The 14,327-nt window shown below is 38.1% G+C and overlaps 1 protein-coding gene across 1 annotated transcript in view; it reads right to left on the reverse strand.

Annotated features, from left to right (window-relative positions):
• Positions 1 to 369: 369 nt before the first annotated feature.
• Positions 370 to 14,327, reverse strand: part of SKOR2 (SKI family transcriptional corepressor 2) — a 46,310-nt gene continuing 32,352 nt past the window's right edge. Inside the window, exons 8-9 of the mRNA XM_036245165.1 lie at positions 5,840 to 5,905; positions 370 to 1,094 (exon numbers count right to left, since the gene is read on the reverse strand). Of these exons, the coding sequence (XP_036101058.1) occupies positions 5,843 to 5,905 (63 nt within the window). The 3' untranslated portion in view covers positions 370 to 1,094; positions 5,840 to 5,842. The remainder of the gene's footprint in view (positions 1,095 to 5,839; positions 5,906 to 14,327) is intronic.

Below are 14,327 nucleotides of genomic sequence, written 5' to 3' on the forward strand. Positions count from 1 at the left end.
ACGGAGTCACCATTTGGGCTCTTCTATTTCTCTGAAAGGCAGAATTTTTGGCATAAAATGATCTCATGGACTTTGACTCAACGTCACAGTAAGGAGGAAGGCACAGTATGAACTCCATCATCAACATGTCAGAAGACCTATCAGAGTTTAGAACATTCCCTTACCCATATGAAGACTCTAACATGATGGGAAGACTCCAGCTGCTGACAGTGGCCAAAGGCTAATCTAGACTTTAATAATCATTTTGGAAGGAATTCCGTTTTCAAAAATAATTTATTCAAATATTTTATGCCAAAATAATTCTAAAAAGTATTATTTTCTATTAGTTGACCCCGAGCAAATGTGCATTTAACTACATGAACACAGCTATTACTTCATAGTTTTTTTTTTATTATAGACTTTTTTTTATCCACATGAATGTTAAAGAAACTACAACAGAGTTAAATACCATTTTTGATAACATGATTATATTCTTAATTACACTCAATATTAAACTGTAAAATATTTCCAGAGGAATACAATCTTCATTCATACAGCAGGCAAAGTACCAGAGAGGAAGGGGCCACGTGTAAATCTGTCCAGTTTTCTATGAAAAGCAGGATTGTATGGCTGATGCCATCTTAGCTGTCGAAACGTGATCCCCACTCTCAGGACAGGTCTTGTGTTTTCTTTCCACAAAGAATCACTTTTTCAAAAGTAACAGACAGTCTTTAGAGCTGCCCCCTCAAAGTGTGCAACACTGAGATCACTTGGGACCGTCCATGAATTCCCACCCTGGTTGGCTAACAGCACTCCCAACGCCCTGGGTTCAGTTGGCCTTTAAAAACACAAAGTCTCAAACTTTGGTTCCACCAAAAGATGGGACAAGCACTGATTGCTCTGGTTGGCTCCCCCCTCCCCCCACTAATGAATGGCCGCTACAGTCTATTTTACATGGTTGTCCATGTGGCTTTGAGGTCACTTGTCCTTGGGTGCTCCCGAATCTGATTTTGTATTTGATTCCCCAGCCCTTTCAGTCGCAGTCTTTATGTGGGTCAGAAGTGCTCAGTGGCAGGCTGTATCTTACAAGAACAAGAGTAAGTGAGTCTGTGCACCTGGGATAAGACAAAAAGCATGGAATGATAACCTCAGCATGATACAATCAGATACTTTAAAAACATTTTAAGTAATATTTAGTGCAGTTTGGACAAAACGTTTTAAACAGTCACCATAAAATCATCTTTCTTTTTACATACGTTTGCCTATCTTAGGTTATGCATCTCCACTGACATTGAGCCAAACTAGAACTACCAAATCAGAGTGTGATGGTTCGCTCTACCTTCTTTATAGTAGAGACATTTTGTTGGGTTCTAGAGGCTCTGATTTGTTGTTGGGCAAACATCAAGACAGCCTGCGGTGAAAGTGACAGAGTTTCATGCTCAGGTGCCCTGCTGGCTTTGGCTGGATACATCTACTTTTTTGTAAATACAACTTACATCTACTTTTTCCATCCTCGAGTGTTAAGGCAACTGTAGTAGTGTCCCTGAAAGTTTAGTGATTCTGCATCAATGAAACTATTGGGTTGGTTATTAATAGCATTTTAGTAACTAATACTAGAAAATGTGAATTAGGCCACAAATTCAGGCTATATATACATTAGAGAGCAGATGAAGTGTGGGCTACAGAGCAGAGCAGCCTGGCTCAAATCTTGCCACTTGCTAGCAGTGGGACCACAGACAGCTTACTCGTCTCTCTGCATTTCAGTTTTCTCAGTGATAGAATGGTCAAAGCAGCAGTACTTTCCTCAATGGGTTCTTCTGAAGATTAAATAGGGTCATTGACAAAGTGCTTAGAACAGTTGGAGAACATTGTCCTTCTCAATGGACCCTTGAGAAAGCCTGGTCCTCTTATGTCTGAGTATAGATGATAGATATGAATATGCCACCCCCCTTTATCTTTGACCTATACAAAATGAGGACACAGAAGGTTCAATTGCAATCCCACAGCCTCCTTTTAAGACCTTTTCTTGGTTATTTTTGTAGCTATTATTCCAGAAGTAAAACAAAAATAACAAGAGTTGACCAAAGATTAGATATTGTTAGCATAGGGGAAAAAAATCGTATTTTCAAATTCTCCAGAAGGATGCAAAGTAGTGATTAGTGATGAAGAAAATGCAGACATGAGGCAAATGTAGGCGGGTCATGCCCTTGAGTGTTGTACACGATCTTGAGCAGACTAGAATAAAAGCAACCCTTTTGTGGGAAAGGAGAGAGAATGTGGCAGGAGATTTGCATGCAAGAGTCAAAATTTCAGAGCTGGCAAAGATTTTGACCAGGTTTGGCTACCACATTTTACAGATGAATGTGAGAGTCAAAGAGATGAAATTATATTACTCAAGATAACATAGAAAGATAGTTTCAGATTTAGAAGCTAGATTTTCTCAAAACCAGCCCAGTGATTCTAGTAAGACAGAGAAGTAGCTTTAGAGTCAAATAGACCTGGACTGAATCCTAGCTTTTTCACTTAGAGCTAAGTGACCTTACTGAGCCTCAGTATTCTCATGCATGACATAGGGATAATAATAGGATCTACTTTATGTAATTCTAAGGATCAAAAAAGATAATGTAGTAAATAATTTAGTCTACTACCTGGCATAGTTAGTGCTCAATAAATGGTAGTTATTATTATTTCCAGCTTGGTCAGTGAGTTTCTGTGTGATTATGAATGAGCCATTTCCTGTGATTCACTTTCTACTTATATACAATAATTGGGTTCTTTGTAAGCACATGGATGTTTCAACCAGGTACATGGAAGACATTTGCATAATGTTAAATGGTGCTCGGAAGAAAAAGAATGTAAAATATTAATGAAATTACTGTGCACATCATGGTATTTTTATTTGGGGTACAGAGTTCACACAGATTACACTGGAGTGTCGGTGCAGGACACAGAAACAACCAAGATAAGGAAGACTGTCAGAAATAATTCTGGTGTTAAAAGTGGTCCCAGATGAAAGAATAATGTACACAAATTTTGAAATATCAAATCGTTTCCATTGTACTTATGAGTTCAGTGTGAAACAAATATGCAGAGCAGTAGAATGTCTAATCTACTAGGGCTTGTTTTAGGAGGTAGTTTGAAGAGAAGATAAATAAAATAAACTACAATTTACACAGCTGGTAGCTAAACAAATAGAATTCATTGCCCCAAAGGGGACTAAGCCTACGTTGAAGAAAGGCTTAGATAAATCCAGGGGTAACTGATCTTTAAGGAGTTATCAAGGGAAAGTTAAGAGTATTCAGTGTATATGCCTAAATTTTTCGGTTGGTATTGTTAGGAACAACAATTTGGCTTTTTAAATGAAATTACATGGTAATTAATCTGGTCTGGGTGGACCTTTATTTTGACTCAACATGAAATTTCTTATGTCCTAATGTAGTGCAAAATAAGATTTGTAGAGCAGTGATATGTGGCGGTATTTGCTCAGTTTATTAAGTGGATTGCCTGTGGTTTTGAAAAGCTTCCTCCTCTTAATAGTCATATTGGAATCCACTGGGTGGCAAGAACACAGCACACTACCTTAAAGGTCGCTCTTGCATAAGACATTAATGCATCAGTCCCTAATTTGGAAACCTGTGGTCACTCAGCAAGACAGAATTTGTCTCTCTCCCTCAGTATAATGATTTTTATTTTGTAATCTCTCTTGGGGTAATTCCTTGCAGGCTTGGCATGTTGAGAATCAAATACTGCCTCTAACAATATGGTCGTGATTCTCTGCTTGGCTGATTTAGCTCAGCATTTAAGTAACCACTAATCTTCTGAAAGCACCAGGGTCTACTTAGAGAAATCCCTGTTGTCTGCAAGGATGGAAACAAAATCAGCATGGAGGAAGCATTAGTTACTAAACACAAATCAATCTTTTTTTCCACCTAGCTGGATGCTTTGTCACCATCAGAGGCATGGTTTCTGGGCGGTGAATCTTCATTTTGCAGGTGCAAGAGCAGCTCAGGTCTGACAAGCAAGGAAGATGAGTTGGGGAAGTAAAAAGAGAGTTTATTGAAATTCCTAAGTAGAAATCAAACTACATTCTAATGGATGAATGTCATAAACATGGAGTGAATGAAGCCAGACACATGATTTGTATGACCTGCATGACTTTCTCCTTTGTAGACTTTGCTGAATTTGTTTTACTTCAATAAAAGGTTGTTAACAAAAATATCCTCGTATATTCTCTTTGATTTGAAGGAAGATTACTTTGACACTTTGGGTTTATCAGCATTAATTTGGATGATTCATACCTCGTTTTCTTTGATATTCTGGGTTAAGATTTACTGGAGTCTGAATGTCCTAAAATTATTCATTTCACCTCACTGGTGCAAACTTGTCTACTATAATGAGAAATTGCCCAAAGTCAACCTCACACTTAAGAAAAATACTTGAATCTATAGAATGGAGCAAACTCACAGGCCCATTTGTGTATGACTTCATGGAGATGAAAACAAAACAACTTATTATTTGACCATCAGGGATACAGAAATATTTGCTCACAAAAGACAGGAAATGCATACATTAGAAGAAAGTAGGTGCTGGATCTAAAGTTAGGAGCCCTAGAATCTCTTCCTGGTTTTGCAACACAGACATAAAACATCACATCACTCTTCCCTGCGCATAAAATGAAGAGAATGAGAGTATGTCTTGGAAAGAGTTTGGAGCTCCTGATGAAATGTGACATAATTCTCATAATTTAAGACAAATATTAAATTATCACTAACACAGATGATGGCAAGAAGTGGGACTGTCATTTTCACATGGTAGAGGAAGCTTCTGATATGCAGAAGAGAGGCATGAAGGGAAGAGAAAACTACGAGCCTGTATTGTAAAATTGGAATTCTTTTTGCCAATAAATTCCATTGAGTTGAAAATATGTTCCAGAGGGAAGAAGTGGGAAGAATCATTCTGACGGGAATGGTCAAATTGATAAATGATCACAATCCTAGTTGGCCATGAACACGTACAAATGCTGCCTCTGACATCTGAATTTTATCTTGATTTAGCAATTCCAATTAAGTCATCTTAATGTATTGTTATAGGAACAATAAAATCCTAGTTTTTGCATTCCTTCAGTTCTAATAAGTATATGTCTTATTCCATATAATCAAAAAGTTGCTTCTGACATGTTTAGTTACGTTATGAATATAGTCATTGAATTTTCACTGTCTTCTTTTCCTTAGGAGCCTAGAATATTTGTCCTTTAAATTGTTGCCAGGGATGCAACCTTGAACCTGGCTTCAGCTATAGAGAAAGAGTTATTGGTTTAGGGAAATAATGAATTACTATTGCTAAAGCAGAAGCTCTCAAAGGTCTTTATTGCCCTTAATTTTTCATATCACCATCTATCAGTAACTCAAAGTCAGATTTCAGGAAGACTTTTTGGAGGCAACAGTGAGACTGAGAAGATGAGATCACTAAGCATGACTAGCACTTCAGTTTCCTTCCAAGGGGCAATAATCAGTATGTCAGGTACAACCAGAAAGAGCAGAAAATGTCAAAACAAAATGAAGATCATTCCTGAAGACTGAATAGAGAATTTCTTACTTTTAGAAAATTTTCATAGAATTTATAAGACCCACTTAGCCATTCATTTAGGAAGTCCCACGCCTAGATATAACGAAGTCCATCAGTATACTGACTTAAACATGGGATACAACTTTACCAATCCACTGGGCTATTTCAGCTTAACAATAACCCACAACCTTCGGACCAACTACACTGGGCTATTTCAAAGACATCAATAAAGAACATGGCCAAACAATAACAGTTCAGGGAGTTCCGTCAAGTCTCTTTCCTCTGGTGAACTCACCTTTTAGCTTTTGCTGAGATGAGCACCAAGCTTTTCTTTCCTGATCAAGCTTGCTGCATAGGGGATCTGTAAAACAAAAACAAGTAAAACTCTCCAGGTAAGCTAAATTTAGAGACAGATGTGTAATGAAGATCCTTCATCCTGCCTAACAATTTGAATGCCAGTGGGTCCTCCCTGAGGAGAAAAGGTCTCCATCTGCTCAGCAGTATGGAGCTTCTGGGGTATAACATTCCTAAGGCCTGTTAAGTAGCATGTCAATGACAGAACAGGTGATCACAGCAGATTGTTGCTACTCTGAGGTTACTATGTAACATTTCACTTAAAGAGGGTTTCAAAATTTTGCATTTAATAATATGATATTCTTATTTATTTAGGTATGAAAACTAAGTTATGATGTTATTATGTATGTCCAACATCACAAAACAAGACTGTGATTACAAACTAGTTCAATGTCATCTTTTATTTAATTAGAGTGATCAAATATTCTATCATTATAATTCACAATTAAGACTAACTAACTAAACACAAACTATTACTCTGGGTAATTTCCCAATAACTACTAAGAAGCATCAGAAATAATTGCACTGAGTGGAAAATATGACCCTTGAGAATTCTACCTGGATAAACTTGAAAGTACTTGTCACTACTGGGGCATTGAATGAAAGCCTATCACATTTGATATGCTACTTTTCATTAAAAAATTCAAATGGTTGAAATTGGACGACATATATTATTTAGATTTGCCTCTGCACTAACCCCAGTTAAGGTACTCTATCATTATGTTACTTAATTTCATCATTACAAAGCTTAATGCAGAATTCTAAAGATTCTAGTTTATTTTACACTGAAAGAAATAACTATTCAGCCTTCTAGGATGTAACATGAAATATGGCTGTTATGTAAAAGCACTGAGGGAAATAAAATTATTGTCATTCAAGTAGGCAATGTTTTTGAATACTGTTATATACAATCCCTTCATTCCCAGTGTATTTATGTTTTGCTCTCCTGATCTACCAGTCCATAAATAAGAACCTTTATTAATGGAAGAAGCTACAAATCTACAGTGACACTAGTGACTAAGATTAGCTGGATTATTTTGCTGTAATAACTGGTCAGTTGAATCAAACAGTATATTCAATGGAAAACAATGGACAAGACTAAAATAATCATCTCACTATTTTTATAAGCAACCACAACATGATGTATCTGATAGGCACATAGCTGATAAAGGGCATGGATAGCAGCATTGAAATTAATGATTCATATAGTACCATAAAAAGTTCAGTGTCCTAATCTCATATTTTAGGACGTGAGCTGAGATCAGCTAGATAACTATGACAAGAACAGTTACATGGGGACCTACTCTAATTACCTCTTCTTTTCACTCTAGGTCATGCTACACCTGCTATTAACACAGACACACCGAATCTTGATTTTCCATTGTGGTGCATGCTGCAATATGCCAAAGCACATGGATCACCTCTCTCTTTAGATGCACCATAGAACAGAGACTTGAAAGGAATTCTGCTACTTAGGATAACAAGTAGAAATGATGCAAACCTTGGGGTACAAGGCATTACCTAACAGAATGTATTTGTGCCCCTCTCACATTTAGAAAGAGTCCTCAACATCAAGATTAGATGCCATTAAAGATTTAGTAAGTGTCTGCTCTGTGCCAGGCATTTCTTGTATAGATAAGTCAATATCACCCTGGGTTATTTCATCAAAGCCAGTAAATTACTACTTTCAGATCTAAGTCACAATTTCTTCCTTCCTTCTTTTTTTTTTCTTCAGAAACAACAATGTAGCATTTCATTAAGATGGGAAGCTGAGAAGGAAAAAAGAACTCAGAAAGAAAAAAGACATTGCCAAGTGAGAACATTCAATCCCAAATCTCCAGGCTGGAATTTATTTTATTTATTTTTTTTTTAATTCTCATCAGAGGATATTTTTCTATTTATCTTCAGGCAGAGTGGAGGGAGGGAGAGAGACAGAGAGAGAAACATCGGTATGAGAGGGACACATCGACTGGTTGCTTCCCACACGACCCAACCAGGACCAGGGACAAACTGCAACTGAGGTATGTGCCCTTGACCAGAATCGGACCGGAGACTCTTTGGTCCTTGGGCCGACGCTCTAACCGGAGCCAAACTGGTTAGGGCTCCAGGCTGGAATCTGAACCTGTGTCAAGAATTATCCCCACTCAAACACTGACTGTTGCATTTCTTTCATTAAAACAAGATGAAATAAAAGTCAAACAAAAACAAGACAAAAAGCAAAAGGTTGTGAGCTAAAAATCATGTATTTTTAACTCTAAGTCCTAAATCATGAAAAATAAATAAACAGTGTATTAGAATATGGCCCAATTGTTAATAAGAACTACCCTGTTTCATTGATTCTGTGATGCACGTTCCTCACTCACATTCTAACATCTCTGAAATTGTGTGTGATAATGGATGGCGTCTTAGAACAATTGTCAGAAGCTTCTTTTCTTGTGATCCATCAGGTAATGTTGCCTCTTACAATTGACAATAATTACGATTCCATGAAATGCAATATTGAATTTACAGAGACCTCAGCAAATACTCCCCAGGAGAGGGGCTCAGGATCCTAGGGGCTCCGCTGAAGCTAATTATTCCACATAGAGTTCCTATAATAGAACTTACAAAACTTTCTTTTCATCTTGACCAGCTTAAAATAAAGATCACCAAGACTGGCATGGACCAAAAACAAAAAAACAAAAACCTTTACGTTCTTACATAACTTCTAAATTACTTAATTGACTTTAGTTTGTCAAAAGTACTGAGGGGGAAAAAAAATATTGAGGGTTTTCAAAAAGATAACTTCTTAGTTTGTGCCGAGAGAGTTAGCTTGGACATTCAGGTGGGTCAACATCTTGAAAGGAGAAAGATGAGAAGAGGCTCTATAACAAAAGAACAAGTAATTGCATTGTCAAGATGTACAGCAATAATCGATCAATAATTGGAAAAGGTCCCCCTGTAGCCCAAGTCTGTTGATTGCTGGGGAATCTCAAGGTAGAGTCTATGGAAGTTCAGACTTGCAGGACCTCCTTTTGTTTCCTATTTAAGTCACAAAACCAAAATCCTCTAGTGGCCCAGAGATCTTTTCTAAAAATACAGTGCAAAAAAGCAAATATTCTACCTACTTTAAAAGATGTAAAACATATTTTAAAAATTCTCTGGGTTGAGATGATAGAAATCTGGGCCAGGTCGCATCCAAATGAACACTGGAGACTCTCCAAGAAAAGACGGTATCACTGCAGAGCTGTGTCCCTGCTAAAGAGGGAGTGTTTCTCCAGCAATGATGAAGACCTATGGCTCCTTTCCCTGCAAGGAAGCATCGTGCTCCCACCACTAGAAAGTTGTAAACTGCTTTTTTACAAGTCCACATGAACGAAACATTAGTACGAAATATATTGGCTAAACATTATTTTACTTTTGAGGCTTTAAACATTTGTTTTGTTTTTATTGAATTTATTCGAGTGACATTAGTTAATAAAATTATATAGGTTCCAGGTGTACAATTCTATTATACAGCGATTTTCAACCCTTTTTATCTCCTGGCACACATAAACTAATTACAAAATTCTGTGGCACACCAAAAATATCTATATTTTTTGCTGATCTGACAAAAATAGATATAATTTTGATTCATTCACACTGGATAACTATTGCTATGTTGGCTGGCTGTTGTCATTTCTTTAAAAACATTTTTTCCTTATTGATTTTAGAGTGAAGAAGGGAGAGGGAGAGAGAGAAAGAAACATTGATGACAGAGAACATCGATTGGCTGCCTCCTGCATGCTCCACACTGGGGATTTGGCCCACAACCTGGGCATGTGCCCTGACCAGGAATCAAACTGATGACCTCTTGGTGCATGGGTCGACACTCAACCACTGAGCCATACCGGCTGGGCGTGTTGTCATTGTATTTGACAGTTTAAGGCAAAAGAGGTCAGTGCCCCTGACTAAATAGTCAGGTAGTGCATGTTTTAAAAATTCTTGTGGCATACTTGTTGAAAATTGCTGCTATAATACATCATCTGTACACTGTACTGTGTGTTCTACCCCAAGTCAAGTCTCCTTCCATCACCATTTATCTCCCCTTTACCCTCTTTCACCTCCTTTCATCCTCTTTCCTTTTGGTAATCGCCATACTGATGTCTGTCTATGAGGTTGGTTTTTTATTTATTGTATCCTCACCCAAGGACATTTTTCCATTTTTTGTTCAGATAGAGTGGGAGAGAGAGAGAGGAAGAGACACAGAGAGAGAAACATCGACGTGAACGGGACACATCGAGTGGCTGCCACCCGCACGACCCAACCAGGGTCGAGGACAAACTGCAACCGAGGTACGTGCCCTTAGTGGGAACCGAACCCGGGTCTCTCTGGACCGCAGGCCGACGCTCTAACTGCTGAGCCAAACTGGCCAGGGCTTATGTATTTTATTTTTAATTTATTTTTGTTAATCATCACCTGAGGAAATTTTTCATTGATTTTAGAGAAAATGGAAGGGAGGAAGAGAGGGAGGGAGAAAGAGAGAGAATGAGAGAGAGAGAGAGAGAGACATCGATGTGAAATACATCAATTGTTTGCTTCCCTCATGACCCCGACCGGGACCAGGGATTGAATCTGCAACCCAGGTATGCACATCACCATGACCCTTCGGTCCCTGGGCCAACACTAACCACTCAGCAAAACTGGCCAGGGCAAGATTTTTTGGTTTGTTTTTTTGCTTAATCCCTTCATCTTTTTCACCTAGTCCCCCAAACCTCCTACCCTCTGACAGCTGTCAGTCTGTTCTCTGTATCTATGAGTCTGTTTCTATTTTGTTTGTTAGTTTATTTTGTTCATTAGATTCCACATATAAGTGAAATCATATGGTACTTGTCTTTCTCTAACTGGCTTATTTAACTTAGCATAGTACTCCAGTACATAGGTCGCCTCACACTGTCAGCATGGCTATCATCAATAAATCAACAAACAAGTGTTGGTGAGGATGTGGAGAAAAGGGAACTCTTGTTCACTGTTGGTGGGATGCAGATTGGTGCAGCCACTGTGGGAAGCACAGGGTTACCTCAAAAAATTAAAACTGAAATTGCCTTATTACCCAGAGAGTCTACCTTTGGGAATATATCCGACGAAACCTGAAACACTCATTCGAAAGAATATCTGCACCCCTATGTTTACAGCAGCACTATTTACAATAGCTAAGATGCGGAAGCAGCCCAGGTGCCCATCAGTAGGCCAATGGGTAAAGAACAGCTGTGGTGCATTTACCTGAGGCTTGTAATGGAGAACTTGGAGATCCTTTCCTCCTGGCTGTGTGTGACCATGACTGCAGCATTCTGGACAAACAGCAGAGGGCACTTCAAGACTAATGCATTTGCTCCATCTGCGCACCTCTTGGTAGTGATTCCGCAAGTTCAAGGGATGTGAGTCTAGTCATTTATCATGTGCTCTCTGCTGCAGCATGAACATCAAGAACTATGACTGAGCCCTGGCCGGTTTGGCTCAGCGGTTAGAGCATCGGCCTGCGGTCCCGAGACCCGGGTTCGGTTCCTGCTAAGGGCATGTACCTTGGTTGCAGTTTGTCCCCGGCCCTGGTTGGTTGTGCGGGTGGCAGCCACTCGATGTGTCCCTTTCACATCGATGTTTCTCCCTCCCTCTCTCTCTCTCTCTCTCTCTTCCTCTCTCTCTCCCTCCCACTCTACCTGAACAAAAAAATGGAAAAAATGTCCTCGGGTGAGGATAAAAAAAAAAAAAAAAGAACTATGACTGAAAAAGGACATGTCTTCACCAAACCAACTGTAGTAGCTTGTATATATACGCACTTGCTTAAAAAAATTGTTGCCAAATTAGCCATGGAAAAAAAAAAGGTTGTTAAGACATCAGAATAGTCTCTCAGCTCATATTATAAATTGTATTATATTCCAGTTCTTAGAAAAACCTTAATTAAAAGGTTATACAGAGTAAAACATCTTCACCTTTAAAAATTTTTTGAGATATACTTGACATATAACAATGTATGTGTTTATGAAGTTTCTTCACCTTCCTCTTTACCCAAAGGGCTGATTAATTTTGTTTTTAGAAAGGAACACATTTTGCCTAAAATCACAACTCACCTGTGAATGAGAAATCTGTGTCTCTAAACAGTAACATCTTTATGAACTTGCTAAATTCTGTAACTTTTGGATTTGGTTCATAGTGAGAGGACTATATGTCTTTGTTTGTATAAATAAATCTGGTTTTATAATGAAACAGTTTAAGCATCTGAAAACCCAGGACAGGGGTTGGGGGACTTTAACACAAACTGTGTTAAGTACTATCAAACTCTAATTTTAAACTAATTTTTAAGTTAGCTTGTGGTCATATATAAATGTTAAACATACATATGCTTTAAATCTGACACAGATAAGTGCACAGAGAAAGTCAAGCATCTGACTCTGCAGTCATCATAACTTTGCGTTAACAAACTGGAAAAGGAAGCAATGGTGCAGAAATTATAGTCAGTGGAGAATGTAAACATGCAGGAGCCAAAGAAATTCATAAGTTTTCTTTCTACAGCAACGATACCCAAGATGCTTTCGATATAATCTTTTGAATAAGAACACTGTAGCAGCAAAGTATAAATGCATTGTGGGTCTGTGGGAATCGTTACAAGATATGATGATTTTAATATATTTGAATTCCCCATCATTGCAGGGTAGAGTGGGCTTTTATTCCATCTAAAAGAAAAAAATGCCTATTCTATAGGCAGATGACTATTCTTTAATGTATGTTCTATAAACTTTAAATATAAAATAATAAAACAAATTTGAGTAAATTATTGGGTTCTCAGCAAACAAAGTATATAAAACCATATTTACAGATGAATTAGACTATTCAACTAAAAAGGTCGAGAAAGCCAATAATTATGATACCTAGCAACTTCTTGATAATCTTTAGATGTAATTTCTAAACGCATTTCCCACAGGTACTTTAGCCAATAAAACAAGCTGAAGACGGGATTACATACATTTCTTTTCAAGTAAACTTGAGTCGGCTGCCTCAGTGGTAGCTTTTAATTTTTTTTTTCTTTATTGATTTTAGAGAGAGAGGAAGGGAGAGGGAGAGAGAGACAGAAACATCGGTGAGAGAGAACATCAATTGGCTGCCTCCTGCATGCCCCCACTGGGGATTTGGCCCACAACCTGGGCATGTGCCCTGACTGGGAATCAAACCAGTGACCTCTTGGTGCATGGGTCGCTGTTCAACCACTGAGCCACACCAGCCAGGCGGCTGTCTCAGTTCTAAAGCAGATGTGCATAAAGTGAACACAAGGTCCTTCCTGCACAAAAATATCTCTAGCCACCAAGGTTGAAATAGTTCCACTACTAAAGTACTACTTAGAGAATAAATATTACTCACATCGGCATAGCATTTTATGAATTGCGTGGGCATTTCATGTTTATTACACTTCTTACTATATCCCTATCAGGACACTAGGTTAGACCTTTCGACAAGTCCCTTAGGTTGAGAAACTGACGCTTAATGAACTATATGGGATGAGTCTTGGACTCAGGTTTGCAGACCTTAAAGCTTGTGTCTGTTAGTTACAAGAACAGTACAGTAATACATAAGCTTCCTAAAATTCAACAGTATGCCTTACTTTAGTAGTTTTGGTAGTAGCTACTTACCACAAAAGAACACTTGAGGAACTGAGGACCAGACCAGGGACATTTGGAAAAGAATTAAGAGGACTGCTATTGGAGAGTATCAGAGTTGGGCAGGGGGCATCCATGGGTAGTGATTTAATCAACAAATGTTTACTAATAGCTAATGGATGCTACCACACGGTGCTGGGTGCTGGAGGCAGCAGGAAGCTCTTGGTATCTTATGCTGGGGGCCACGAAAGAAGGGGAAGAGGCAGGAGGAACAAATTATGTCTATTTCACCAATTTTTATGTTGTTTGCCTGAATATGCCTTTGTGGATTTCAGGACTTATACCTACAGGGCTAGGGGAAAATATTCTAGCTTCTCCCAAAGAATTTAATTTGCAATAAGAAGTAATTTACTATCTAGAGGAATATGAATTAATAACACTTGTCTGGATAAATAAATACCTATGACAAAATGTTTTTTTCAATACATAATAAAAATGTTTAGTAATATCCATTTGTATCTTCCATGTATCAATGATCTCAAAAGACATGAGACATATTTTCTTCTATCAATGCTGCCTGTTTATTACATGGATGCAATATCATTTCCTCTTTTACTAAAGAAACCAAATGTCAAAGAAAATTAAGACATTTAAGTTACATAACTAGCCTTAAACAGAGGCACTGAAGTAAATACTTAGTTTCCTTTCTTAATGCCCATTTTGTTAGACTCATCACCAACCTGAAATCACAAAGTTTTGGTTGCATGTGTGACAATTTTTGTTTTAAGAGTCTGAAAACAATGTCCTGAATAAAATTAGTAA

This window comes from Molossus molossus, unplaced genomic scaffold (assembly GCF_014108415.1).
Source record: "Molossus molossus isolate mMolMol1 unplaced genomic scaffold, mMolMol1.p scaffold_m16_p_6, whole genome shotgun sequence".
Classification (NCBI taxonomy): domain Eukaryota; kingdom Metazoa; phylum Chordata; class Mammalia; order Chiroptera; family Molossidae; genus Molossus; species Molossus molossus.